Genomic DNA, 27,533 nt, shown 5'->3' with positions numbered 1-27,533 from the left:
CTCATGAATATGGGGATTTTTAGGGAAAGTAAGAGGTTACAACTCAGGATCAGGATTGGCTCAGGACACAGTTCTCTGCTCAGGACAGTTTCTTAACCATGCCCACAGGCAGGCCTCTTCCTGGCCCTCAGACTCTCAATGCTAGGATCTCTTGGGCTGGCCCGGCCTCTGCCCAGCTCAGGCAAGTGTTACGAAGCTCTTTAGCTCCACTGATAAGGGCCCAGAGACACCCCACTCTGCCAGTAAGCCTCAGCTGAAGGCGCTCAGCTCTTTTGCTCTGTTCCATCAGTCAGTGAGCTCAACTTTGTCGAGAAGTGTCTGGAGGCATCCACTTGGCCAGCGAGCCTCCTTCCTGAGGGTGCTCAGCTTTCTCGCTCTATGGGCCAGGGAGCCCAATGCACCGCTTCCTGTCAGTCTCCTGGTTCTGCTGCTGCTAGTCCTCTGCCACACTTGCCACCACTTCTTGCCGTCATATGCTATCTCTGGTGTTACAATTCTCAGTCTCCTGGGTCTAGGAGTTTCTCAGCACAGGGACCCCAGTTCAAAAGATGCACTCTGTCCCTAGTTCTTTTTTGGTGGTGACAAGCCCCACCCGCCCACACTCTGGGATTGGCTCTCTTTTAAGCCTAACTGGGATGGCAAAACTGACCAATCCCCTCGTTACAGTTCCATATAGCTTATTTGCATGGTTCCACTCCCACAAGGGTGCTATGCACCTTATTTGCATTACTAGCAAGTTTTTCAATCCCCTCGGTAGCCAACAAGCACCTTATGTGCATAGTCCCACCCAAACATTTGGTGGGAGTTACAAGACGATGGCTAGAAAGGCCAGAGAAAAGAGATTCATCACATTGCACACCAAATCTGGCCTTTTCTAATCATGGTTCTTTCGTACTTGGAGGATAACATCCCCCTCCAATCATTTTACCAGTCCAAAACAATCATTAACAATTAGACCTTCAGTAGGGCAAAGAGTCTTCAGGGTGAGGTTACTCAGATACCAGCCATTCAGGTCTGCTGCAGGTGTCCATCTGGTCAGCTTCTTCAAAAGTCATCTCAGCTTCACCTTTCCTGGCCTCTGATAAAATTTAACTGAGGGATGATTATTCCCTTGCTCTGAGCCTCAGGAGGTATCAGCATAGCAAAATCTTTAAAGGACTTTAGTTTAGGCCACTGTACTCCAGTCAAGCTGTGCCCTCCCCCTTAGTCCACTCTTTCAGTCAACTGCTTCTACAATTACAGTTTTTACAATCACAATTAACCCTGTTAACAATCAACACTCACAACTGAATCATATAATCCTATCAGCATCTTCCCCTACCCTCTCTTCCCCCAGGCTCATCAGGAAAAGAGAAATCTATTCAGTGGGGATCCTCCCTCCTCCCCCTCATTTAATGTAAGCACACTCACGAAAGTGTGTAAGCCAGCCACTTCATGCCTTTATTTCCTCCACCCCCCATTTTAGATAGACAAAGTTTAAATTGCCCATCCCTACCAAACCATCCCTATCAAACATTGATATCCTAGGCATTAGTGAGCTGAAATAGACTGGTATTGGCCATTTTGAATTGGACAATCATATAGTCTACTATGCTGGAAATGACAGCTCAAAGAGGAATGGTGTTGCATTCATTGTCAAAAAGAACGTTTCGAGATCTATCCTGAAGTACAACGCTATCAGTGATAGGATAATATTCATATGCCTACAAGGAGGACCAGTTAATACAACTATTATTCAAATTTATGCGCCAACCACTAGGGCCAAAGATGAAGAAATAGAAGATTTTTATCAGCTACTGCAGTCTGCAATTGATTGAACATGCAATCAAGATGCATTGATAATTACTGGCGATTGGAATGCAAAAGTTGGAAACCAAGAAGAAGGATCAGTAGTTGGAAAATACGGCCTTGGTGATAGAAACAATGTCAGAGATAGAATGGTAGAATTTTGCAAGACCAATGATTTCTTCATTGCAAATACCTTTCTTCACCAACATAAACGGCGACTATACACGTGGACCTCGCCAGATGCAACACACAGAAATCAAATTGACTACATCTGTGGAAATGGACGTTGGAAAAGCTCAATATCCTCAGTTAGAACAAGGCCAGGGGCCGACTGTGGAACAGACCATCAATTGCTCATAAGCAAGTTAAAGCTGAAACTGAAGAAAATCACAGCAAGTCCACGAGAGCCAAAATACGACCTTGAGTTATGTCCCACCTGAATTTAGAGACCATCTCAAGAACAGATTTGATGCATTGAACACTAGTGACCAAAAACCAGACGAGTTGTGGAAGGACATCATCCATGAAGAAAGCAAGAGGTCACTGAAAAGACAGGAAACAAAGAAAAGACCAAGAAGGATGTCAGAGGAGACTCTAAAACTTGCTCTTGAGCATTGAGCAGCTAAAGCAAAAGAAGAACTGATGAAATAAAAGAATTGAACAGAAGATTTCAAAGGGCCTCTTGAGAAGACAAAGTGAGTGCTATAATGACATGTGCAAAGAGCTGGAGATGGAAAACCACAAGGGAGGAACATGCTCGGCATTTCTCAAGCTGAAAGAACTGAAGAAAAAATTCAAGCCTCAAGTTGCATAGTGAAGGATTCCACTGGGAAAATATTAAACGATGCAGAAAGCATCAAAAGAAGATGGAAGGAATACACCGAGTCATTATACCAAAAAGAATTAGTCGATATTCAACCATTTCAAGAGGTGGCATATGATCAGGAACCAATGGTACTGAAGGAAGAAGTCTAAGCTGCTCTGATAGCATTGGCGAAAAACAAGGCTCCAGGAATTGATGGAATATCAATTGAGATGTTTCAACAAACAGATGCAGTGCTGGAGGTGCTCACTTGTCTATGCCAGGAAATATGGAAGACAGCGTCCTGGCCATCTGACTGGAAGAGATCCATATTTATGCCTATTCCCAAGAAAGGTGATCCAGCCGAATGTGGAAATTATACAACAATATCATTAATATCACACACAAGCAAAATTCTGCTGAAGATCATCCAAACATGGCTGCAGCGATGTAAGTATATCGACAGGGAACTGCCAGAAATTCAGGCCAGTTTCAGAAGAGGACGTGGAACCAGGGATATCATTGCTGATGTCAGATGGATCCTGGCTGAAAGCAGAGAATACCAGAGGGATGTTTACCTGTGTCTGACTATGCAAAGGCATTCGACTGTGTGGATCATAACAAACTATGGATAACACTGGGAAGAATGGGAATTCCAGAACACTTAATTGTGCTCATGAAGAACCTTTACATAGCTCAAGAGGCAGTTGTTCAGACAGAACAAGGGATACTGATTGGTTTAAAGTCAGGAAAGGTGTGCATCAGGGTTGTATTCTTTCACCATACCTATTTAATCTGTATGCTGAACAAATAATATGAGAAGCTGGACTATATTAAGAAGAACGGGGCATCGGGATTGGAGGAAGACTCATTAACAACCTCTGTTATGCAGATAACACAACCTTGCTTGCTGAAAGTGAAGAGGACTTGAAGCACTCAAAGACCACAGCCTTCAGTATGGATTACACCTCAACATAGAGAAAACAAAAATCCTCACAACTGGACCAGTGAGCAACATCACGATAAACAGAGAAAAGACTGAAGTTGTCAAGGATTTCATTTTACTGGGATCCACAATCAACAACCATGGAAGCAGCAGTCAAGAAATCAAAAGATGCATTGCATTGGGCAAATCTGCTGCAAAGGACCTCTTCAAAGTGTTGAAGGACAAAGATGTCACCCTGAAGACTAAGGTGCGCCTGACCCAAGCCATGGTATTTTCAATTGCATCATATGCATGTGAAAGCTGCACAATGAATAAGGAAGACCAAAGAAGAGTTGACGTCTTTGAATTGTGGTGTTGGCAAAGAATATTGAATATACCATGGACTGCCAAGAGAACGAACAAATCTGACTTGGAAGAAGTGCGGCCAGAATGCTCCTTAGAGGCAAGGATGACGAGGCTGCGTCTTATGTACTTTGGACATGTTGCCAGGAGGGATTAGTCCCTGGAGAAGGACACCATGCTTGGCAGAGTACAGGGTCAGCAGAAAAGAGGAAGACCCTCAACGAGGTGGATTGACACAGTGGCTGCAACAATGAGCTCAAGCAAAACAACGATTTTAAGGATGGTGCAGTGTTTCGTTCTGTTGTGCACAGGGTTGCTATGAGTCGGAACTGACTCAACGGCACCTAACAACAACATCAAACCAGTACTTTAAGGAGACTACGAGCATGTTCCTTGACCTGAAGAATCTTCTGTTCTGGTTGGAATTTTGCGCATCTACATCCACAAGCAAAGTCCAGTCCAGAGCAAGCCAACGAATTGCAACAATCTACGCCAGTTCACCGTGTCAAATACCTTTTCTTCATTCAATAGTTTTCATTAGCTCACCCCCAGACTTCCAAGCTAGGTCACAATGGGTACCCATCATAGGCTTAGCAGTTCACACACACCTCCCAGTACTTCAGAGCAGCCAGCCCCTTCTCTCTCTCTGTCTCTCATCTCTAGCCCTCATGGGCTACTTCAACAGGTACCAATGGAACATGTCCAAACCCAGCCCATCACTTTATTGCTGTACCTCCCCTACTTCCACTCATCAAGTGGAACACAAATGAGGATACCAAGCTGTCTACTCTCTGGCTCCCTTTAACTTCTAGTCCTGGAAAGGGGCTCTTCTGAGGGGCACTGACTTTTCCTGCCTCTACAGCAGACAACAGCAAAGTCTTCTCAAGTTCAAAAAGCAAAAGTCATTTTTTTCCCCTGTAGTTCTTCTTTCATATGCAAATCTCCTGCTGTCTCAGCAATTCTGGTAGGTCTGCCTGTCTTTTCAAATGCAACTTTTCTGTCTCAGTGGGGCTCAGGTTTTTGACCTAACCCCCCAACACTCTATACACAGAGCTAGTACACTGAAGTCAACAGTCTGTGTTTTTTTGGGCAAGTTCTAGTTCCTTTTAGCATATTCAGTCAAGTACTGACTGAAGACAGAGTTACACACTCTCTCTGTAACACCAAATATTGATCTGCATCATACATGTAGGTCTGTTTTACAACACTAGGTAGGAGAAACAATAACCACAGTACATTCAAATAAACATATAACCTCTTTTAGAACATTCCAGTTTCATCTAATCTTCTCCACTCTTTGACTATCTACCCATTCACATGCATATAGTCTTGTGCCTCTGGCTGGGTGGAACCAGAAGACCTTGGCCTCCTATCAATCATCTTGTTTAATTGGCCTGGCTTCTGCCCCAAGCCGCTCCAGATGTGGCTTTTCACCCCTGCAGGTGCAATTAGAAAACCCGGGTGGCGCAGTGGTTAAGCGGTTGAGTGCTAGGGCTGCTAACCAAAAGGTCAGCAGTTCAAATCCACCAGGTGCTCCTTGGAAACTCTATGGGGCAGTTCTACTCTGTCCTATAGGGTTGCGAGATGGCGTGGACAGAGAAAGCTGAGTGCCTCTGGGCCCCTTTGTTCTTTCTCTAACATAGTCCCATGCTTCTGAGTCTGAAACCCACTTCTGAAACCAACTGGTATTGAGGTTCCCCCCTGCTCTGGGATTGGGTCTTTTCTAAGACCAGTGGAATGGCAAAACTGACCAATCACCTCATTAAGGTTCCACAGACCTTATCTACATGGTCCCACTCCTCTTATTTGCATTATTAGCAAGCCGTCTAATCCCTTTGGTGGGCCACAAGCATCTTATTTGCATAGTGCCACCCAATCCTTTGGTGGGAGTCACAAGACCACGGCTAGAAGGGCCATGTAAAAAGGATCCATTGCACCACAAGAACTTAAACCTTGACAAAATTTAAAAATTAGTAAGTTGACATACGAATGTTACTGAACCTAAAGTGGAACTCATGGAGTTTCAAGGCAGAAGTATATTATGTGTTGTCAAAAGGTCATAAATCAGGAAGCACATCACAAATCTACTACCCATATAAATATCCCCAAGAAAGAGAGTAGGACGCCTGGATATGGGTTAACAAACTGGTGACATGAATAAGATTCATTGTGCAAATGGATGAAATATCAAAGGATCAGTATTTTTACTCTTCTTACAATTTTCTTTTCTAGAATAGTTTTATAGGGCAAATCAACTACAAAATGGGACTCACTTCATAGAAAGTTACCAGAATGGCTCTTTCCCACAAATGGAGTGTTTGGTTTCTTGATTTTAGACAAAGTTGGACTAGAATGGGGAAAGGACATGGAATCAATTACTCTACCCACCCCATGCTTGATGCTTTACATAGGGACGGTACTTTGAAAAATGCAACCCAGGGTATTATTACTACAGTTATTATGATTACTCCATGAACAAGACTGAGTGATAGATCATACCAGAAGAATTCAATTTCCTTTTTTATCCAGTACAAAAGGAGTTACGGAAGGACTAAAGTTAGACAACAGGAAAGGCTTCTGATATATAATGAGTAACATATACTATAGATAACTAAAAAACCAAACCATCAGTTGATGCTGACTCATAGCAACCCTGTACAACTGAGGAGGACTGCCCCATAGAGTTTCCAAGGAGAGCTAGTGGAATCGAACTGCTGACCTTTTGGTTAGCAGCCATAGTTCTTAACCACTACACCAGCAGGTTTCCACGTACACATTTAGATACATACATACATATATACACACACGTGCATGTATATATACATGTACACACATACATATATACATATATATACGTAATACATATGAAAGTTGTCAAATCACTTTCCCAAAAAGTCTTAAGAGGGCATAAAACATCTTCGCACCACAGCCTTACACTTGGAAGAGGGGAATGATCCAGCCCAGAGGCAGGCAGATGAAGTTGAGGCCAAGGGACTTGTCAAGGTCATGAAGGTCAATCTCTGGCATCTCTGCTCCCTGGGCTTCTGTGGTCCTCCCAAGATGGGGGAGCACCATACATACCTGGCTGGCATAGAAATGCCCGATGATCTTGACAATAACCTGGTCATTCTCATCAGGAGTCTGGTCTCTTGGCACCACCACCTCAGCTGCTGTCAAATTCTGCAACTCGTTCACCTGACAGGGAGCAGAGAGGAGCTCAGGGTGCCATCGAGAAAGCATGAGTGGGGCTGGAAGGAGGGGCACAGGGCAGGTGACTCAGTGGGTAGAAACTGGAGGAGTCAGGAGCTTGGGGAATAAAATCAAGTAAAGGTATAAACTGGGGAATCCTGAGGTTGATCAAGACAAGGGGCAAAAGGCCAGGGCAGAGCTGTTGGGTTTGGAGACTGAGGCTCAGAGCCTCATGGCTCACCGTTTTGCCACCTTTGCCAATGACCCGGCCAGCTGCTGATGCGGGCACACGGATGTGGGTCTCCAATTTTACTTCTTCCTTCGGACCAAAGAAGTTCTCTTCCTTGAGTTTGCCATAGATTCTTCCCTGAGCCTAGGAAGACAAAGTGATTGTTAATCAGATAGCCATCTATACTGACAAAAGGGGAAGACGATCGATGTGAAGCACAGCTCTCAAGCTCCGCCCAACCCTGTTCTGGCTCCTAGGCCACCCCACTCTAGGTGGATTAACCATCTAAGCTAGGTGACAGGCAAGAGTCAGCAGGATAGAGAGTATTACAAGTTATAAGTAACCGATTATTTGCCAAAGGACAATTATGAGTAAGTCCTTTGGGGTCGGGGATGTTTGCGTTTATTTGAGCATGGCAATGACAAGAATTCAAGTGCTGAATGAGAAATAATCAAGTCACTCAGAGGACAGGCCTGACATTGCACAACAGCCTGGAGAGCTGCCCTGTTTCTCTATCCTCACCTAGGTTGAGTTAAGCTATTAGCTCTTTGGCTGTCTGACCAGGAGGAACTAAAGATGCAGTAGGGACGTAATGAAGATGAGGGGATTTGGCATGAAAGGCCTTCATTAGTAACTAAGGAGGAGTAAAGGCAGAAGCCCTCAGACTTCCTTCTTTCCCACGTTCCTGTTGAGCTTCAGGAAGTTAAGAGAGAAGTAGAAGTCAACAGAAACCAAGTTTGATGCCAATGTGAAAGCAGCCTTATGGCACTGTATGCAACGGCCCTGTATCCTGCAAGGAAAGCTTAATGATGTGACATGGATTTGACAGTAATGGGAAGTTGTCCCAACCTTTTTCAGACACTCCCACCCTGAAGTCCCCACCCTCAAGTACCCAGCTTAGAAAACAATAAAATCGAAACCTTGAATTGGGCCTCTGGGGGTCCAGTGATGATGACCATTCGAACTTTGGAGTCAGGAGTTTCAGGAGGGGCAATCTACAAAGCAAACAGCTGGTCAAATAGGTACCCTCTACAGGAAGACCCCACTCATCTCCACCTCCTCTAGGCTCCCTACCATCGCCCCCACTTCCACTACCCATTTCTGAGGACCAGGGGAAGGAAGAACCATAGACCCTGAATCCCAAGGTCACTGCCCCTTGTTATGGACTGAATTGTGTCCACCAAAAATATGTGTTGTAAATCCTAGCCTCTATGTCTGTGGTTATAATCCATTTGGCAATGGGTTCTTTGTTATGTTAATGAGACAGGAATAATGTAGGGTGTATCTTAGAGTTAGTCTCTTCTGAGATATAGAAGAGATTAAATGAGCAAGCTAGAGAAGCACAGATGGGGGAAGACTGATGCCAAGCCACATGGAGATCTCTAAGAAACCAGGAAGGATGCTGAAAAAACAAGGACCTTCCCTCAGAGCCAAGAGAGAGACAGGGAGAGCTTTCCCCTAGAGCCAGCACCCTGAATTGGGGGTTCTAGCCTCCTAAACTGTGACAAAGTGAATTTACGTTTGTTAAAACCACCCACCTGTGGTATTTACTGCCACAGCGGCACTAGATAACTAAGACACCTCTGCATACGGAAACTGTTATAAGAGCACAGGAGGTCGGTGAGGAAGGACTCCCCATCCCCATCCCTCTCACTCTTTTGGGGGGAGGGGATTTCGATGGAGTCCTGCGGAGAGGCAAGGACACAAATAAGATGGCCAACTGGGAGAGGGGCGGAGACTGTACCTTCAATGAAGAAAAATCAGTGCTTTTGCCCAAAGCTTTTAAGGCCACGAAAACAAATGGACAAAGGTTTGTGAATTTAACAGTTCCTCTGCTCTGTCTCACTATGCCAGATTCTCCCTTCTCTCTCCCCTGGACCTCAGCCAAGGAAGATAAAAAAGACAACTAACACTTACTGAGCAACTCCTGTGTTCCAGGCACTGACTGAGCCGGGGACTTTGGGACTTTAGCTGCATTATTTCCCAACATTATGACAACCATTGTATTGACAAGGAAACTGAGGCTCTGATTACACAGCTTATGGCCGGGAGGGGTGCGTGAGAGGGTGGGGCTGGGATTCAAACCCAAGTTGGTGTGTGGCAGAACCTATATTCTCTTTCTAAGCCACATCACTTCCTCATTCCTAGCCTGAAAACACATGACCCAGAGCACTGAAGTCACTCCACCAAAGAGCAGGCAAGGTCAAGAGTAAAGGGGACTACGGCTGTACAAGGGGAGAGGTACCTAACATGATACACAAAAATCCTCCTGGAATTCTCAAAAGAATGTGGGGATTGTGAGAACAAATATAAGGATGATAGAAACATAGCATTCTCCCATCCCAGGAACTGAGGCCCACAGGGCAGATCACCTTGATGGAGGCGCTGGCAAACCGGGAGAGCTGTTTGATGTGCTGGCCCTTCTTCCCAATGATGGCGCCTACCGCCTGGGCAGGAATGAACACCTGCACCATCTCCTGCTCTGGAGCCTGCTGCCAAGACAGGATGTGTTACCAAGGGGCCCTGTGGGCAGAGCCAAGCCTGGGCAGAACCTGGGAGTCCCCACTCCCCTGCCTTGTACTCTCAAAGAGAAAGGGGTGCAGGGACTGGCAAAGGACAGGGCTAAAGGAAAGAAGCCAGGCAAGGGCAAGGGGAAAGAAAGAGTAAGGTAAGAGTGCCGCCAGCATCCAGGCCAGCACCCTGGGCTGCCCCCCGCCCTTCCCAGGGTTGGCATTCTGAAGAGTCAGTGCCAGTGGCTAGGAGCAATGCAGGGGAGGGGTGACTCCTCAGGCCTCCCCTTCCCTGTCCCTGCAAACTTGCCATGCATCAGACTCCCACAGGGAGTTGGACACATTAAGACAGACCATAGATGGGCCTAGGCGTCCCCTGTAATAAGACTTTCCACCTACCATAAAGGAGCTATAGGGGGCGGCACCAGTGACGCTGCTGGGCGGTGGTGGGACCGCACTGGATGAGGCTGGGAAAAGGCCCACAGCAGCCAGGTTCAGGCCAGGGATCAGGTGAGACTGCAGCTGAGGAAAAAGAGGAGGAACAGGTCAGCTCACCTGACAGAGCCTGGCCATCCCTCGTTGGCATGTGGCCCTGGCTGAACCAGGAGGGCAAGCACCCTCAGGGAGAGTGGGCCAAAAGCAGGACAACTACGTGTTTTGCATAAAAACCTACCTGACTTTGTGGTTGTCACACAAACACTCACATGCACACTTACCGTGTGAAGTACTAAGTGATGAGGTATTCTCACTGGGCTAAGAATGAATAACTCCAACCAGAACAGCCAATCACAGTTTTGTACCCTTAGAAATCCTTCGTCTCTGACTGTTTACTCGACTTTGATAGAGACAACGATAGAATCATAACCCTGTATCGTAACATTCTTGTGGTTGGAAGAAGAGGCAGGGACAGATCCCCATTTGACTTCTGGGACTCAGTGGTTCTTAACTTTTTTGGTTGTGGACCCCACTTCTCCCTGCCTTTAAAACTTACAGACCCTTCTCCCCATTAAAAAACACAGAAGCACAAACTTTACACATAATTATAGGAACAACGCAGGCCTCAGACGCCCAAGCTTGGCCCCTCGCTCTCATCACAAGAATCTGTGACGCTCAGATGAAGAAAGCCTATTCCTTAAATAAAATTTAAAAGCCTGTTTCTGATGAATTGAGGTCCAAAAGTACAGTTGACTCTCATTATTCACAGTAGCTCTGTTCTATAGAGTCACAGCGAACACTGAATTAGGAGATAATGAACCATCACTCCTAAGGGAAACACAGTTAGGTTCCTGCAAGACTCTCATCACAACATTTTTGTCAACCAATCGACCCATTATCTTGTTTTATCTGTATTTCTTATTTAATATGTATCGTTGATTCATTAGCATTGAACTCACGTCCAAAGCCATTCATGCCTGAACGCAGCTAGTCTAACGCTTGCATTCTCTCTGTAGGGCACATGATGCACTTCTCGAGCTTAGGAAAACTAGACAGCACTTCAGCACTATGATGAAATCACCAAAGAGAAGCACAAAAATGTGAAAAATGTAGCACTAGACGAGTGCAAAAAGGACACTTGTTTACAGTATGCAAGCTGAAACATGAAGGCACCATGTCGCCTTGTTAAACCTTAGCTAAGAGCATATGCGTCAAGCAACTCAAATTTTTTGCCATTCTCTGCATGCCTGTGAATGCCCATGAAAGCAACACATGTATTTGAGTTTACAAATAAATTTCAGTAAGTAAGCCAATTTGTAAATACAGAATCTGTGAATAATGAGAATCAACTGTGTCCAGCATGTTCCCCAAGGCTACATAGCACACACAGCATGCACGTCCGTCACATTGCCCACCCACTTCCACTTGTCTGTGGAAATGGAAGCCTTCAGCCCTCAGCCTTCAAACTGAAGGAAAACCCAAAGCCCTGAGATTCAGGGAAGTTTGAGTAGAGGTGCCATCTCCTCAGTACCACACAACACTTACACTCATGGCAGCCACATCATTTTCATAGGCCTCTCGAACTTTCTTCATGATTTCCTGCTCGGCCCTGCAGCAGTTCTCAATGGCCCCCTTCACAGTGATAGTCCTCTCAGGGTTATATAGGGTGAGGTCCTGCAACCTGGGCAGGCAGAGAAGAGCAGTCAGTCTTCCCCTGACAGCCAGGACTAAGCCTGGGCTGAGGACAAGAACCTACCATGGCACAACTCAATTTGGGGGCTGTTTACCTTCTGGCAAATAGCTCTCTTGTCTCTGGCCTTTGGGTTCCCAGTTTGTTACTGGGGGCAGGGGGTAAGGTGGAGGGAGATAAGACTACCCAACCGAAAACCCTTAATTTTCAATGAACCCCCTCACAGACAGGTTTTCATCACTGGTCAAGCAGGAAGGAGGCTCAGGACGAAGTTTCCCCAGTGGCTCCAGGTAACCCATTTTCCCCACCATTTTGGACCACAGCAGTTACTTTCCCCACGGATAAGTCTCTGATGAAATGAAGAGACACAGTTCTTGCAAAGGGGCTAACTCACTCCCTTAATTTCCATTATTCCCGGAGAGGCAGCCCACCACATAGATGAAGGCATACACTCTTCTCAGCAAAGGACCACATTCTCATGTCCTTTTTTATGATTCTCAAAGATCTGCTTCTTATCGTGGCAGAGAGGCCTGAAACCCCCGAGTCCCAGCTCTTTCCTACAAGCTCTTTCCTTGAGATACAGAGAAAGAGAAGAAACTATAAAATGGGGAGGGAAGAGAACTCAGAATTCCAACAACAGGCAGCACCCTCACAACTACCCCCCCGACACACACAAGGCAATGGTGGTGGGCCAGCTCCAGCCCTTCTATATACGTAAGAAAAATGTATATTTTTCTTTGATTTGCCAACTTCTTTGATTATTCTCTTCAATAGACAGAAAGTACATTCAATTTAAGGGGGCAAGTGTTAAGGCTCAATAATGGAATGCTGCCAACCCCAGCCCTATGGGTCTGCACGCATCCCACTTGTATGCATGGAAACAGAGAAAGCCTTACGAGGAGATAGTGATTTTCGTCTCTGTGTCCTGCTCCACCTTCTTCAGGTTACGCCCTTCCTTGCCAATGAGACGCCCCACAAAGTTATTATGGGCCAAGATCTTCAGGGGAACCTCATCAGCCCTTAAAAAGACAGGACAAGAAGCAGAGAGATAAGAACTTCTTAAGTGTTAGGGCAACACTGAGACCAACCGTCATGCCATCCCAGACTTGGGGTTTTCAGGATAAGCCACAGGACAAAAGAAAGTGTTAAAAAGATTACAAAAATCAAATGAGTGGTTGCTTAGGAATAGTGCGGTGGGAAAGGAACAGTGGATTAGCCGACAAAGGGAAATAAGGGAACTTTTGAAGGTAATAATTTTTTTTTATCATGGTAAAAATATATGTAACATTTGCCATTGCAATATTTTTACATGTACAATTCAGTGACAATAATTATGTTCACCATGCTGTGGGAGTAATGAGTCTTAATCATTATCTTAATCATGGTATTTTCACAGTTATATACGTATAAAAGGTATCAGGTGCCCAGCTACCATTACTGAACATATTGATGAAAGATTCTATAGAAGAATCCTGATCAAAAGGGGGAAATGCAGAACAGAACTTCAAATTTGCATGGAATCCAGGCTTCCTGGAGCCACAGAGGCTGGGTGAACCTTCCAACTATTGCCCTAAGGTAATTTTTAAACCTTAAACCAAAAATATCCCCTGAAAACTTCTTTAAATCGAATAATAATTTAGTTTAGTAAAGAACGTCTTCCCTGAGCACTGTGCTGTTTTAAGAACTAATTATATGAGATCAGATTGACAAGAGAAACTAGAAAGATTAGATATGAAACTTAGGGGGAAGTTTATGTTAACGGGGGAGAAATAATTTGGAAAAGGTGGGCGAGGATGGCTGCACAACTTGAAGAATGTAATCAATGCCACTGAATTGTACACGCAGAAATCGCTGAGTTGCTGTATGTTCTGCTGTGAATATTCTCAACAAGAACAACACAAATAAAATAAACTCTTAAAAAAATCAAACGTTATATTTTAAAAATGTGTGTAGTTTATGGCTTGTCAATTATACCCCAATAAGGCTGTAAAAAGACAATAAGGCTGTAAAAATAAGATGATAAGACAATATGGCTGTAAAAATATGGGCCAGTTCTACTCTGTCCTATAGGGTCGGAACATGTGTGTGTGGGTAGATTCCTCACAACTTTGTTTCACAATAAGGAAAACTTTAAAACAATCCAAACACCCACCAAGAAACAGGGAATTGGCTAAATGACTATGGCTAACCATACCATGGAATTCCATGCAGCTACACAGAGAATGAAATATGTTATTAAGTACTGACACAGAAAATGAAAAAGCAAATGAAAGAACAGCACGTTCGGTATGCTCCTAACGCACACACCTACATACACATCCTTGCACATGTACAGAATTTTCAGGATGGTATACAGGGTGTTACACGGGGAGTAAGAAGGAAGATTTTATTTTTTCAGCTTAGCTCCTTTTGTGTAATTTTTAACTATGTCTCTGTATTATTGCTATTAAAAAGCGGGAGGGGGCACTTTGTAGTCCCTGAAGTTCCAAGAACAGACGAAACCTTACGTTTTGGTGTCCTTTGCCTCTTTATGCATAATCTCTAAGATCATCTTACAGGCGGAGGAGCAGCCCTCAGGGGTCGAGTGGACGCTGATGGCCTTCTCGGCCGCACCTGCATTCTCCTTCCTGTGTACGTCTATCCTAAGGACCACAGGAAAAAGCTTGTCAGTGATTCCCAGTGCAACTCAAGGTCTTCTGGCTCCCCCACTTCTCCTCAACTGAAGGCACAGAATCTGCTCTCCTTGGAACGAGGCCCATTAAGTACAGAATCAGGAAGTCAGAGAATAGGGCAGTGAAATAGGACCAGTTTTGCTATCCTGGATTCTGTCTCAGATCTGCAATTTCTCAAGCAGGAGGTGGCTGGGAATGAGAACTCAGTCCTGCAGGTACCACATGAATCTAACGGTGGGGATGACCAGCCCACAGCTCCAGGGCTGCAACTCCCCTTGTATCCTGTATGTTCCCACTGACACAAATGTGAAGGAAAGGAAGATATACCATCCCGAACTAAAAGTAAAACTTGCGTGACCTGTTCTTTTTCACTGTGCTAACAGCTATATTAATTGGTTACACTAATCCATGAAACTACTCAGTTATAAAGGTTAGAGAAAACGAATAATTGGCCAGCCCTGTTGCCACCAAGAAACGGTCATGAAATCACAGTGTTAAGATGGGCTGACTCACCTACACTGTGTTTGGCTGGTAAGGCTGAGAAATAATAGAACACTTTTTTGCTAACGGTAGTACCTGGACCCAGCCAATGTCACCAAATGGTGCACCCCAGGCCCATTCTACCTCCCCACCGGCCTGCCCTAACACAGGGAGGATGGGATTAAAATCAGTGACCCCTGAATGAGAAGAGAAGAGAACAAGTTTCAAGCAACAGTTCCTAAGAGGTCAATGTTGACAGCCCTTGGAGTATCCCCAGGAGGTACCTTGCCTCCCCAGTACCAGCCACTGTTCTCTAGCACCCAGTTTCCATTCCTCAGCAGGGGAAGACTCACTTGGACTGGGTCTGTTTTGTGATGTTGCGGATGGTGGCACCCTCCTTGCCAATGATAGCGCCTACATACTGGGTGGGCACCAGGAGCCGCAAGGGGATGTCCACTTGTTGCTGCTTGGCTGGGGCCCCTGCTGCCACAGGTGAGCCTTGCCGGGGCTGACCCCGGGAGCCAAAGCCTCCTCGGCGCCCATTCTCAGGACCCTGTGCTACCTGCTCATCAGGAATGTAAGAGACCTTCAAGGCGTGGTTCTCCAGCTGGTGGCCATTCAGCTTCATGATGGCTCTGGGGACAGAGGAATACACAGATCACTCTAATCCATCCTAATGACACAAAATACCTTCCATGTGCAAGCCATTCGACTGGGGTACAGTGTGGAACACACTAAAGAAAGAGAGATAACCACCATGTCACCTCAGGGAATCTTCTAGTCTAAGTGGCATAAAAAACCAAAAGGAAAAATAAATACGTTATTACACTGTGATTCCTAATGTTTGGCTGGACCCCTGGAGGTGTAGCGGTTAAAGGCTACAGCTACTAACCAAAAGGTTGGCAGTTCAAATCTACCAGCTACTCCTTGGAAAACCTATTGGGTAGTTCTACTCTGTCCTGTAGGGTCACCATGAGTCAGAATCTACTTGATTGCAATGCTTTTTTTTTTTTTTTTTTTTAATATTTGGTTGGGGCTTTATGGTTAACAAAGGCCTTCCACATAGATTATCAGAAAAGCAGGCTTCTGATCCAAGCGGGAACATACAGTCCTCCCTGTCTAAAAGGAAGACCCAGGCATAGATCTCAAGCATCTCCCATGTCTAAGCTACCACACATCTGAAATAGCTCGAAAAAGTGGTCACACAGACTTTCTGGATTGGGGAATCTTAAGAAAGGGTGAGGAGACCAAGCACTAACGACTGCAAATTCACAATATTATAGATAATTAAACTAAGTCAAAGAAGGTCGAAATGTATGCACATAGAATCCAAATGTCACCCCTGCCCTAGAAGATGGCGGAGTAGTCAGATGCTTCAAGTGGTCCCTCTTACAACAAGGACCTGAAAAAACAAGTGACTCAATTATATATGTCAATCTAGGAGCCCTGAACATCAAAAGCAAAGTTGAGGAATTGGACCTGAGCGGCAGGGGAAGGAGAGATAGTTCAGAAGCAGCGAGGAGTTGCCAGACCTAACCCAGCAGGAACCAGCACCTTACAGACTGGAGCCACTGGAGCAAGCTCAGTGAGACAAGCAGTGGCATTCAGGGTGCATTTTCCACATCAAGAGAGACCAAGTGGTTCACTCACGCCTCCAGTGTCAGCGAAAAGGAGCTCTTTAGGCATAAGATAAGTACTTGCATCTAATCTATCTGGTGGACCAAAAAACAGCCCTTTGGAAAAAACTCTCTCCCATTTAACTGACCCTTCCCCACTCTACCCCAGGTCCCAAGCCAACTTCAGTGATATTCGCTTTCCCTGGGCTGGAAGTAAGACCTGCTGAGCACCCTGAGCCATCTTATCAGCCCTGGAGAACAAACAAATTAGCAAACGGGGAATAAAATAATCTGCCAGCTCCTGTAAGCTGGGAACTCAGGGCAGAAACAGCTCCTTTGCCTAGGCATAGGCATAAGCAGTCCATGGACTTTGACCGTCTTTCACCCCTGCATAGACCTATGTGGACCCACTTCGACAGTGTAGGCCCTCATTACCACAGTACAACAGGGTATATACCTGAAGTCTAACTTCAACTGTTTCAGCTATATGGTGGAGACGCAAGTTCGTGATGTTTGACGCCACTCTGCCTATTAAGCAGGGTCCTCACCTACCCACATAAGGGGCCTGAGGACTGGTGGTTTCACCCATGCCACCCAGCCACCCTCAACAGGAGTCCAAGGACAAGTGGTGCCTCCCAGTCCTTACAGCCAACAGCACTGGGTGCCCATAATCCAGCTGCAAAACCCACCCGGCCAGGCACTCCAGAGAATAAGGGCACACTTTCTTCACAGACACTCAGAGGTGGTTGTCACTCCCGTCTTGCTCAGCAAATGACCCCCTGATGCAACTAGATACTTGTGCCGATACCAATCACCCCACTCTTCTAAGCCTGTAGGTGAGAACCTGCATCACACGCTTGGTGACTGACTACCTGGACACCTGAGCTGAATCCATACAAGAATAGTAAATGACCTCCTGAGCTCATACCTAGTAACCGTTCTACCCACCTGGTGACAGGACATTAGAGCTTCGAAGGCACCAATAATGAAACTAGCTCATTCAAGCAGCCTATTTGGGCATATCAAAACAAAACAAGAAGCTAAGACACAGTAAGAAAACATAAAATAAATAAATACAATAAATTATTGATGGCTTGGAGACAACAGTCAGTATCAAATCATATAAAGAGGCAGACCATGATGGCTTCAGCATGCTCCCAAAACAAATAATCAAGAGATCTTCCAGATGAAGAGAACTTCCTGGAACCACCAAAGGTAGAATACAAAAGATTAATATACAGAACTCCTCAAGACATCCGGAAGGAGTTCAGGCAAAAGGTAGAACAAGCCAAGGAATGCACGGCCTTAGCATCAGAGGAACTTAAGAAGATTGGAGAAGAGCATAAGGACAAATTTAATAGGCTGCAAAAATCCATAGAGAGACAGCAAACAGAATTCAGAAGATTAACAGTAAAATTTCAGAATGAGACAACTCAATAGAAAGCCACAGGAGCAGAATTAAGGCAATGGAAGTCAAAATTAGTGAGACTGAAGATAAAGCACTTGACACCAACACATTTGAGGGAAAATCAGATTAAAAAAATTTAAAAAATGACGACACCTTAAGAAATATGTGGGACTATCAAGAGGAATAACCTACAAGTGACTGGAGTACCAGAATGCAGGGTACAACAGAAAATACAGACAGAATTGTTGAAGATTTGTTGGCAGAAAACTTCCCTGATATTGTGAAAGATCAGAAGATATCTATCCAAGATGCTCATCGAGCCCCACACAAGGCAGACTCCAAAAGAAAGTCACCAAGACACATTATAATCAAACTTGCCAAAACCAAAAATAAAGACAGAATTTTAAGAGCGGCTAGGGATAAACGAAAAGTCACCTACAAAGGAGAGCCAATAAGAATAAGCTCGGACTACTCAGCAGAAACCATTCAGGCAAGAAGGGAATGGGATAACATATATACAGCCTTGAAGGAAAAAACTGCTAGCCAACAATTATATATCCAGCAAAACTGTCTCTCAAATATGAAGGCAAAATTAAGGCATTTCCAGATAAACAGAAGTTTAGAGAATTTGGAAAAACCAAACCAAAACTACAAGAAATACTAAAGGGAGTCCTTCAGTTAGAAAATCAGTAACATCAGATAACAACCCAAGACTACAACACAGGACAGAGCAACCAGGTATCAACCCAGATAGGGAAATCACAAAAATAAACCAAAGCCAAAATGCTCCAAACGGGGAAACAGAGACGTCACTATGTAAAATCTGACAATATTACATCAAAAAAGTGGGACTAAAAAATGTAGTCATAGATCTTTCATATGGAGAGGAAGTCAAGGTGATACAAAGAAATAAAATTTTGCTTTAAACTTAGAAAAACAGGGGTAAATATTAAGGTAACCACAAAGGAAACTAACAATCCTATGCATCAAAATAAAAAACACAGACTCAGCAAATACAAAAGCAACAACAATGAAAAAGAGAAAAGGACAATACATAAAGAAAAACTACTCAGCACAGAAAATTAAATGGAAAAAAGAAACTGTCAACAACACACACAAAAAAAGACATCAAAATGACAGCACTGAACTCATACCTGTCAATAATTACACTGAACATAAATGGACTAAATGCACCAATAAAGGAACAGAGAGCGGCAGAATGGATAAAACAACATGATCCGTCTATATGCTGCCTACAAGAGACACACCTTAGACTTAAAGACACAAAAGTAAAACTCAAAGGACGGAAAATATATATCAAGCAAACAAAACAAGCTTTACAGTAAAATCGACCACAAAGGATAAGGAAGAACACTATGTAATGATTAAAGCGTCAATAAACCAGGAAGATATAGCCATAATAAATATTTACACACCCAAAAACAGGGCTCCAAAATACATAAAACAAACTCTAACAGCGTTGAAAAGAGAGGTAGATAGCTTCACAATTATAGCAGGAGACTCCAACACACCACTTTCAGTGAAGGACACAGAACATCCGGAAAGCAGCTCAATAAAGACACGGAAGATCTAAATGCCACAATTAACCAACCTGACCTCGCAGGCATATACAGAACACTCCACCCAACAGCAGCCACGTATACTTTCTTTTCCAACACACACGGAAACATTCTCCAGAATAGCTCCACATATTAGATCATAAAGCTGCCGTAATAGGCTCCAAAACATCCATATATTACAAAGCATCTTTTCTGACCATAAAGCCATAAAATAGAAATCAATAACAGAAAAAGCAAGGAAAAAAAGAACCAAACACATGGAAACTGAACAACACCTTGTGCAAAAACTACTGGGTTATATTAAGGACAGAACAAAGACATTTATAGAAATCAAATGAGTATATGAAAACACTTCCAGAACCTTTGGGACACAGCAAAAGCAGTGTTAGGAGGTCAATTTATAGCAATGAGTGCACGCATCCAAAAAGAAGGGCCAAAAATCAAAGAATTATCCCTACAACTTGAACAAATAGAAAGAGAGCAGCAAAAGAAGACCTCAGGCACCAGAAAAAATCAAATAATAAAAATTAAAGCAGAATTAAATGAAACAGAGAACAGAAATACAATTGAAAGAGTTAATAAAACCCTGCCCTAGCATACCCTAGGAAACACTGGTGGCATAGTGGTTAAGTGCTACAGCTGCTAACCAAGAGGTTGGCAGTTCAAATCCGCCAGGCACTCCTTGGAAAACTCTATGGGGTGGTTCTATTCTGTCCTATAGGGTCACTATGAGTCAGAATCAACTTGACGGCAGTGGGTTTGGTTTTTGGGTGGAGCATACCCTAATGAAATGTGGGACAAAGGACACCAGTATTGAATCTTGGTTCCACGGCTCAGTTATGTGAGCTGGGTGACTGACAACCACTCTAAGTCTAGAGCCAAGTTTCATCATCTGTAAAGCAGGAAATCCATACCTGCCCTGCCTATTGTACAGCTCTTGCATTTCGGTCTGTGATTCACTTTGAACTATTTTTTGTGTCTCATATAAGGTTGGGGCTGGCGTAGTTGTTAAGTGCTATTAAGTGCTATGGCAGCTAACCAAAGGGTTGGCAGTGTGAATCCACCAGGCGCTCCTTGGAAACTCTATAGGGCAGTTCTACTCTGTCCTACAGGGTCGCTATGAGTCAGAATCGACTCGACGGCACTGGGTCTGGGTGGGCATAAGGTAGGCGTCTAAATTCTTCTTTTTGCACATGGATATCAAATTGTCCCGGTACCATTTATCGAAGACTCTTTCCCACTAGATTTTCTTAGCATGTTTGTCAAAAATCAGTGGGCCATAAAAATGTAAAAAATATGCTTATTTCTGGACCCTCAGTTCTAGTCTATCGGTTTTATGTCTGTCTTTATACCAGCACCACACTCTCTTGATTACCGTAGCTTTGAAATAAGTTCTAAAATCAGGAAATTTAAGTTCTCTAACTCTACTGTTCTTTTTCAAGATTGTTTGGCTCTTCTAGGTCCCTTGCATTTCTACCGAATTTTAGGATCAACTTGTCAATTTTTGCAAAACAAAACTACTGCCTATCTTGCAGGAGTCATGTGAAGTTCAAATACAACTGATATATGAAAGGAAGTAATGAGTTTAAGTATTACCAGGGGTGGCTACAAAGAGGCTGAATGAGATTGATGGGAGGGGACAAGCCACCATCCACGCACAACACACCAGCAGGTAGTGGGCAATGAGCGAGCGTTGATATGATTTTTAAAGCCAGGCAAAGGAGCCTAGACTGGCCACAAGGGGCAGTAGAAACCTCCAGAAAATTCTGAGCCCAGGAGATATCTACAAGAAAATGGTAGGGATTTGAAGTGGTGAGATATAAAGTATCACTAGATTGATGTTAACAGAAGGAATAGAGGCAGCACATTGGGGGGATAAAAGCAAGAACACCATCAAAGGCAAAATGTGGGAAAAGGCCTAAAATGGGATCGTATATGAATAAATGCTTGAAATATACAGAGTGTCTGTACTAGCGGATGAAAAGTGTAACTGTTCAACTAAAGGGCTAAGGAGTTAGAATAGAGGCTGAGATGGCACTGAGAGGACCCCATGCAAGCATAAAATACAGGCATGATGATCAATGGAATAAAATGTCTGCTCCCCTATGGGGACATTAGCAAATCCTTTTTTATTCCTGTGGTTTCCTCTCATCATCACTAGATGGCGCCATCAACACAGCAAAGAATCCTGCAATCCCTGGGCAACCAGAGACCTATCAGAAGTCAATCTTTTCTCCACATAGGATTTCCCACCTTCCCTTGGGAGGTCTTTGGGTCCCTCCCTTCAATGGAGTTGCTATCAATCCTGATAAGTTTCTGGACCTTTGAAATCACTAGACCAAAGGACAAGGAGACACACACCCTGAAAACACCTTTTATGAGGGGGTCTGGGTGTTGGCTGCGCCAGTATCAGAGACCAGGCTGTGCCCCTCCCCAACACCCTACACAGAACCCTCACAGCCCCACTTTTCAGCTCACTCACTGCCTGGTCTGCTCGCGGTTGGAATAGGTGACATTCACCACTGCTGTCTCGCTCTCGGTGTTCACTGGGAAGCAAAACAGAGGCCAGGGTTAGATACAGCAGTGAAACCTAGAGGCCCTACCGATGACTCCTGCAAGGAGTTTTAAAGCTTTCATTTCCAACCTCAGTTTTCTATGCTGTCAGGTCAAGAAGGCATCTAGCAAACTATCCAAGAGTTTTCAAAATGCTTGAATGAAAAGACTCAACATTTCCCTTTTGGGTCCCTTTCACCAGAGCTACTGGAAAAGTCAAGTTAACCTTCTTTTATTTTCCTTTCCTTGTTTTCTTTGCATTTTCCCACCTAGCTCTCTAAAGAGCTGGATATACAAAAGGGTGTGGTCACCATATCACCAGTTCTGTCCCCTACCTGGGAGATAAACTTACCGTTGGAAAGTTAAACTAGTTAAAAATCAACAAACACTAGCTGAGATTAACAATCTGTAGAGGTAAACACCCCAAGAAATAGTTTGGGTAGATATGGCTGGAGAGACTTGGGGAACACCCAAATCTATTCTAGGGGACTAGTGTATCCTCGGAGCCCTGGTGGCGCAGTGGTTAAAAGCTTGGCTGCGAACCAAAAAGTCGGCAGTTTGAATTCTGCTGCTTGGAAACCCTATGGGGCAGCTCTACTCTGTCCTATAGTGTTGCTATCAGTCAAAATCGACTTGACAGCAATAGTGTACCCTCAAGGAATGCAACCACAGAAGTGTATGTAAGTGTATTATGACCTAAAAAATGGGCTGTCAGGAGAGTGGCTGTTGTGGAGTTTGGAGGGGGAAAAAATACCCAAACAAGGATTATGTCTGCGTAAGTATATCTAAACCTTTTCAGGGAAAAGGATTTCCTGACATGCATATTCCAAACATCACAGCCATGGAGACAGACATATTGGGCCATCATAATTTCATAACACCTGCCATTGATTCCACCAAAGCTGCTGGCTGTGATTATGAGCAATCTTTTGATTTTCAACTGGATTCCCCACATACTCTTTCCTACAGGGAGGAGAATATGTTGGCCAGCTAACAATGAGGCAATCTGGACACGTATCTCTTACTCTAAATTAATGAAATTAACCTTCTGTCTTATGCATCAGGGTCTCGTGAATTTGGATCTCCGGGCCTGGTCAACCCTTGGGTGGGACGCACTGACAAAAAAACAAGCTTCTGTTGCCACAACACTGAGGAAAAGGCACTTGGCCACAAAATCTCAGTGCAAATTGCTGAGCTTGAGCCCCCTGGCATTCATCAGTATTTTTGTGACTGGAAGTACAACAGTGAATGAACCAACACCACTGTCTTCATGAGGCTTACATTCTATTAAGAGAAGAAACGAATAAACATAATAAATAGGCAAATTATAAAGAAAATTAGAAGGTCATGGGTGCTATGAAGAAAAATTGGTGGGAGGGAGGGGTGAGAGTAATTTTAAATAGGGAGGACAAAGTGCACCTTGCTGAGAAAGCGACATTTGAGCAGATTTGAAAACTCTGCCCAATGTCCAACAAATCAAATGTTTCCCATCCTGATTTCTCCACGTAGCAGATACATAGTGCGTTTTAGCTCCCTGGCGAGCCTTGGATCCATTTAAACTAGTGTTGACTCCTGCTCGGGCTCCCAGTGAAGCTCAGCATAGGCTCCCACACACTTCTCCATCTTGCCCTTCATTTGTCCAAGTGTAATTCAGTCGTTAGTGTAAGCTGCGCACAGCACTGTACAATGGCTATCAGTGAATCACTTGCATCCTAGCATTTATAACAAGCTACAGGATTAGGGCAGGATAGAACCCGTTTGATTGGTTCAGCACTTTACCTTTGAGCAGGTGAATTTTTTTTTTTGTTGTACTTTAGATGAAGGTTTACAAACTAGTTTCTCATTAAACAATACACACAGTTTTGTGACATTAGTTGCCAAGCCCATGACACGTCAATACTCTTCTCTCTACCTTGGGTTCCCAGTTACCAGCTTTCCTGTCCTCTCCTGCCTTCTCATCCCCGTCCCTGAGCCGGTGTGCCCATTTAGTCTTGTTTTGTTTTAAGGGCCTGTCTAATCTTTGGCTGAAGGGTGAACCTCAGGAGTGACTTCAGTACTGAGTTAAAAGGGTGTCCAAGAGCCATATTCTTGGGGTTTCTCCAGTCTCTGTCAGGCTAGTAAGTCTGGTCTTTTTTTGTGAGTTAGAATTTTATTCTACATTTTTCTCCAGCTCTGTCTGGGGCCCTCTATTGTGATCCCTGTTAGAGCAGTTGGTGGTGGTAGCCAGGCACCATCTGGTTGTGCTGGGTTCGGTCTGGTGGAGGCTGTAGTACTTGGGGACTATCAGTCATTCGGACTAATCTCTCCTTTGTATCTTTGGTTTTCTCCATTCTCCCTTGCTCCGGATGGGGTGAGATCAGTAGAGTATCTCAGATGGCTGCTCACAAGCTTTTAAGACCCCAAATACTACTCACCAATGTTTAATCATAGTAATACCTATCTCATGAGATTCTGAAGATTAAACAATACATGTGTTTAGAAGCATGTCTGATATATAGTTAACTGTCCATAAATGTTTATTTTTCCTCACCTTCAAGGCAAGTCTCCATTACCCTAGGGCTGATCCTTTTCTTTTTGTGTGTGTTTGCTTTTTTTTTTTTTAATTAATTTTTACTGTGCTTTAAGTGAAAGTTTACAAATCAAGTCAGTCTCTCATATAAAAATTTATATACACCCTGCTATACTCTCCTAATTGCTCTCCCCCTAATTAAACAGCACTCTCCTTGCCTCCACTCTCTCTCCTCATGTCCATCTGGGCAGCTTCTGGGTCCCTCTACCCTCTCATCTCCCCTCCAGGGAGGAGATACCAACATAGTTTCATGTGTCTACTTGATCCAAGAAGCCCATTCTTCACGAGCATCCCTCTCCAACCCATTGTCCAGTCCAATCCCTGTCTGAAGAGTTGGCTTTGGGAATGGTTCCTGTCCTGGGCCAACAGAAGGTCTGGGGGCCATGACCACCAGGGTCCTTCTAGTCTCAGTCAGACCATTAAGTCTGGTCTTTTTATGAGAATTTGGGGTCTGCATTCCACTGCTCTCCTGCTCCCTCAGGGGTTCTCTGTTGTGCTCCCTGTCAGGGCACTCATCAGTTGTGGCCAGGCACCATCTAGTTTTTCTGGTCTCAGGCTGATGTAGTCTCTGGTTTATGTGGTCCTTTCTGTCTTGTAGGCTCATAGTTACCTTGTGTCTTTCATGTTCTTCATTCATCCTTGCTCCGGGTCAGTTGAGACCAATTAATGCATCTTAGATGGCCGCTTGCTAGCATTTAAGACCCCAGATGCCACTCTCCAAAGTGGGATGCAGAATGTTTTCTTAATAGATTTTATTAGGGCAGGTGAATATTTTGATCAATTTTAATCACTGGCAAGCTTGCCCCTTTCCACAAGAATTTGGAGATGAACATTTAAATCTTTGGCAAGGTAGTTATCTATTCATTTATTGAAGATCTCAAAAATGGAACTAATATTTTGTCTACCCAAAGACCAAGCTCTATCTTATGTCCAACCAAAATCACTCCATATTTCATTTAAATTCAAATCCTCTGAAAAGAACTTGTAATTCTAGCAAAATGGAGAAACCTCAAAAATTATAGCAAAATTTTTTATGACCTAGAGCTCCTTTTTTTTCCCCTTATGTGGGCCCACTCTTATAAGATTTTGCCTGTACACCAAACTGTATTAACTACGTAATAAACCCTCTCCCTATTTTTTTTAATTGACCAAAGGCATGTATGTAGGGGCCAATCAGAATTTTCAACAAGAAAGAGATGACCAGTTGCTTACGCCAGCTAAAAACTAAGAAATAAGAAGCTGTTTAAAGTTACTCATCAACTTATTTAGGCTGAATGTATAATTTCCACTCTTAAACTATTTCTAAGATCTTGGGCTTTCTATTTCTACCTTGATTGGACCCCTAGGAGCCTGGGGACTCCACAATGGAAAGGAGTGACTTTGCTCAATCCTCTCATTAAACAGAAGAGAAACCTGGTTCCAGAGAAGAGCAGCAAAATTAGAATCAGGTGTCTGGGTCCCCCATCCAATTTATCTCCCTCCATACCACATCCTGACTTTCTTCTTTGGGTCTTCCAATTAGATTTGGTGATGGACAGGAAAGCAGAGCAGATCCCCCAAACTCTTCCAGCCCGCCACCTCCACTCCCTGTCTTACCTTGCTCGCAGTTCTCTACTGTACCATATTGAGCCAGCAGACTGTCTAGTACCTACAGGGGCAGAGGGAAAGGAGGAAGGTTACTCTGAGCATCCCAGGAGCTGTCACAAAACCAGCCACTGAGCACCTCTCACTCGGAGAACTGCAGCACAGGCAGAGCCTTAGGTGGTGGTTGGGCCTGCTCAGTTTGTCCATTCTGGGGTACTAATCCTGATGGCAACATCAATCAAGGGGTATCTTCACAGGAATATACTCAAGTTCCACAGTAAAGACCTTTTGGAAGCAGACTTAGGCCACCTGAGTCCCTAAATCAACTTATGCCATCACCAAGTTTGGGACTCTGGGAACACCCTTCCTGTATCCCTAGTGCCTCTCACCACAGGGACAGACCAAAGGGCTAACAATGGTGGAGAGTCTGGGGTAGAAGATGACACCCAACCAACCTCAGCACTATTATCTTCGCACAGCCTGGTTGCACAGTACTGAAGACCTCCAATGTCTCATCTCTCCAACTCAGGCTGATCCAGACTCACCTTCCAGTCTCCACTCCCCAACCCCATTTAGAGTTCTTCCCGAACACTTACCTCCCATCGGAGCTGGGGTGGAATATTTCGAATCTGAATTTTTCGACTCCTAAAATAAACAGAGAACAGGGTTAGAGAAAGCTCTGGATACTTTAGGGCTCTACAGCCTTGAGGAAATCCTGGTGGCGTAGTGGTTAAGAGCTACAGCTAACCAAAAGATCAGCAGTTCAAATCTACCAGGTGTTCCTAGGACACCATAAGGGTCAGTTCTACTCTGTCCCATAGGGTCACTATGAGTCAGAATCGACTCAATGGCAATGGGTTTGTTTTTGTTGCTGTTATTATTAATAGCCTTAAAGTTTCTCATCCTTGTTCCCAGTCTTTATCACTCTGCTTTCTGGTCACCAACAGCAGTCTTAGAAGCCAAGAATGGTAACGTTCTGGGAATGGAGATGTGGGACAGGGGTGACTTGCCTTAGAGAGTAAAATTATTCAACAACGCTGCCATAGATAGGAATGTGGAATCAGATGCTCTGAGGACCTGGGTAACATAATTTCCTAAAATTCCTAACTGCTTTTGTCTCACTGCTGTCCTCATTAGCTT

General features: G+C 44.2%; 1 protein-coding gene across 1 annotated transcript in view; it reads right to left on the bottom strand.

Annotated features, from left to right (window-relative positions):
* The window catches only part of IGF2BP1 (insulin like growth factor 2 mRNA binding protein 1), a 59,416-nt gene that overhangs the window by 6,564 nt on the left and 25,319 nt on the right, over positions 1–27,533 (bottom strand). The window contains exons 3-14 of the mRNA XM_003414656.4: positions 26,990–27,038; positions 26,406–26,457; positions 22,170–22,233; positions 15,437–15,718; positions 14,439–14,573; positions 12,828–12,950; positions 11,787–11,922; positions 10,206–10,328; positions 9,669–9,788; positions 8,217–8,291; positions 7,309–7,440; positions 6,960–7,073 (exon numbers count right to left, since the gene is read on the bottom strand). Coding sequence (XP_003414704.1) covers positions 6,960–7,073; positions 7,309–7,440; positions 8,217–8,291; positions 9,669–9,788; positions 10,206–10,328; positions 11,787–11,922; positions 12,828–12,950; positions 14,439–14,573; positions 15,437–15,718; positions 22,170–22,233; positions 26,406–26,457; positions 26,990–27,038 — 1,405 coding nt within the window. The remainder of the gene's footprint in view (positions 1–6,959; positions 7,074–7,308; positions 7,441–8,216; positions 8,292–9,668; positions 9,789–10,205; positions 10,329–11,786; positions 11,923–12,827; positions 12,951–14,438; positions 14,574–15,436; positions 15,719–22,169; positions 22,234–26,405; positions 26,458–26,989; positions 27,039–27,533) is intronic.

The sequence above is a fragment of the Loxodonta africana genome, chromosome 18 (assembly GCF_030014295.1).
Source record: "Loxodonta africana isolate mLoxAfr1 chromosome 18, mLoxAfr1.hap2, whole genome shotgun sequence".
Taxonomy (NCBI): Eukaryota; Metazoa; Chordata; class Mammalia; order Proboscidea; family Elephantidae; genus Loxodonta; species Loxodonta africana.
Note: the sequence above shows the minus strand (reverse complement) of the source record. Positions and strands in the feature narration are given on the sequence as shown.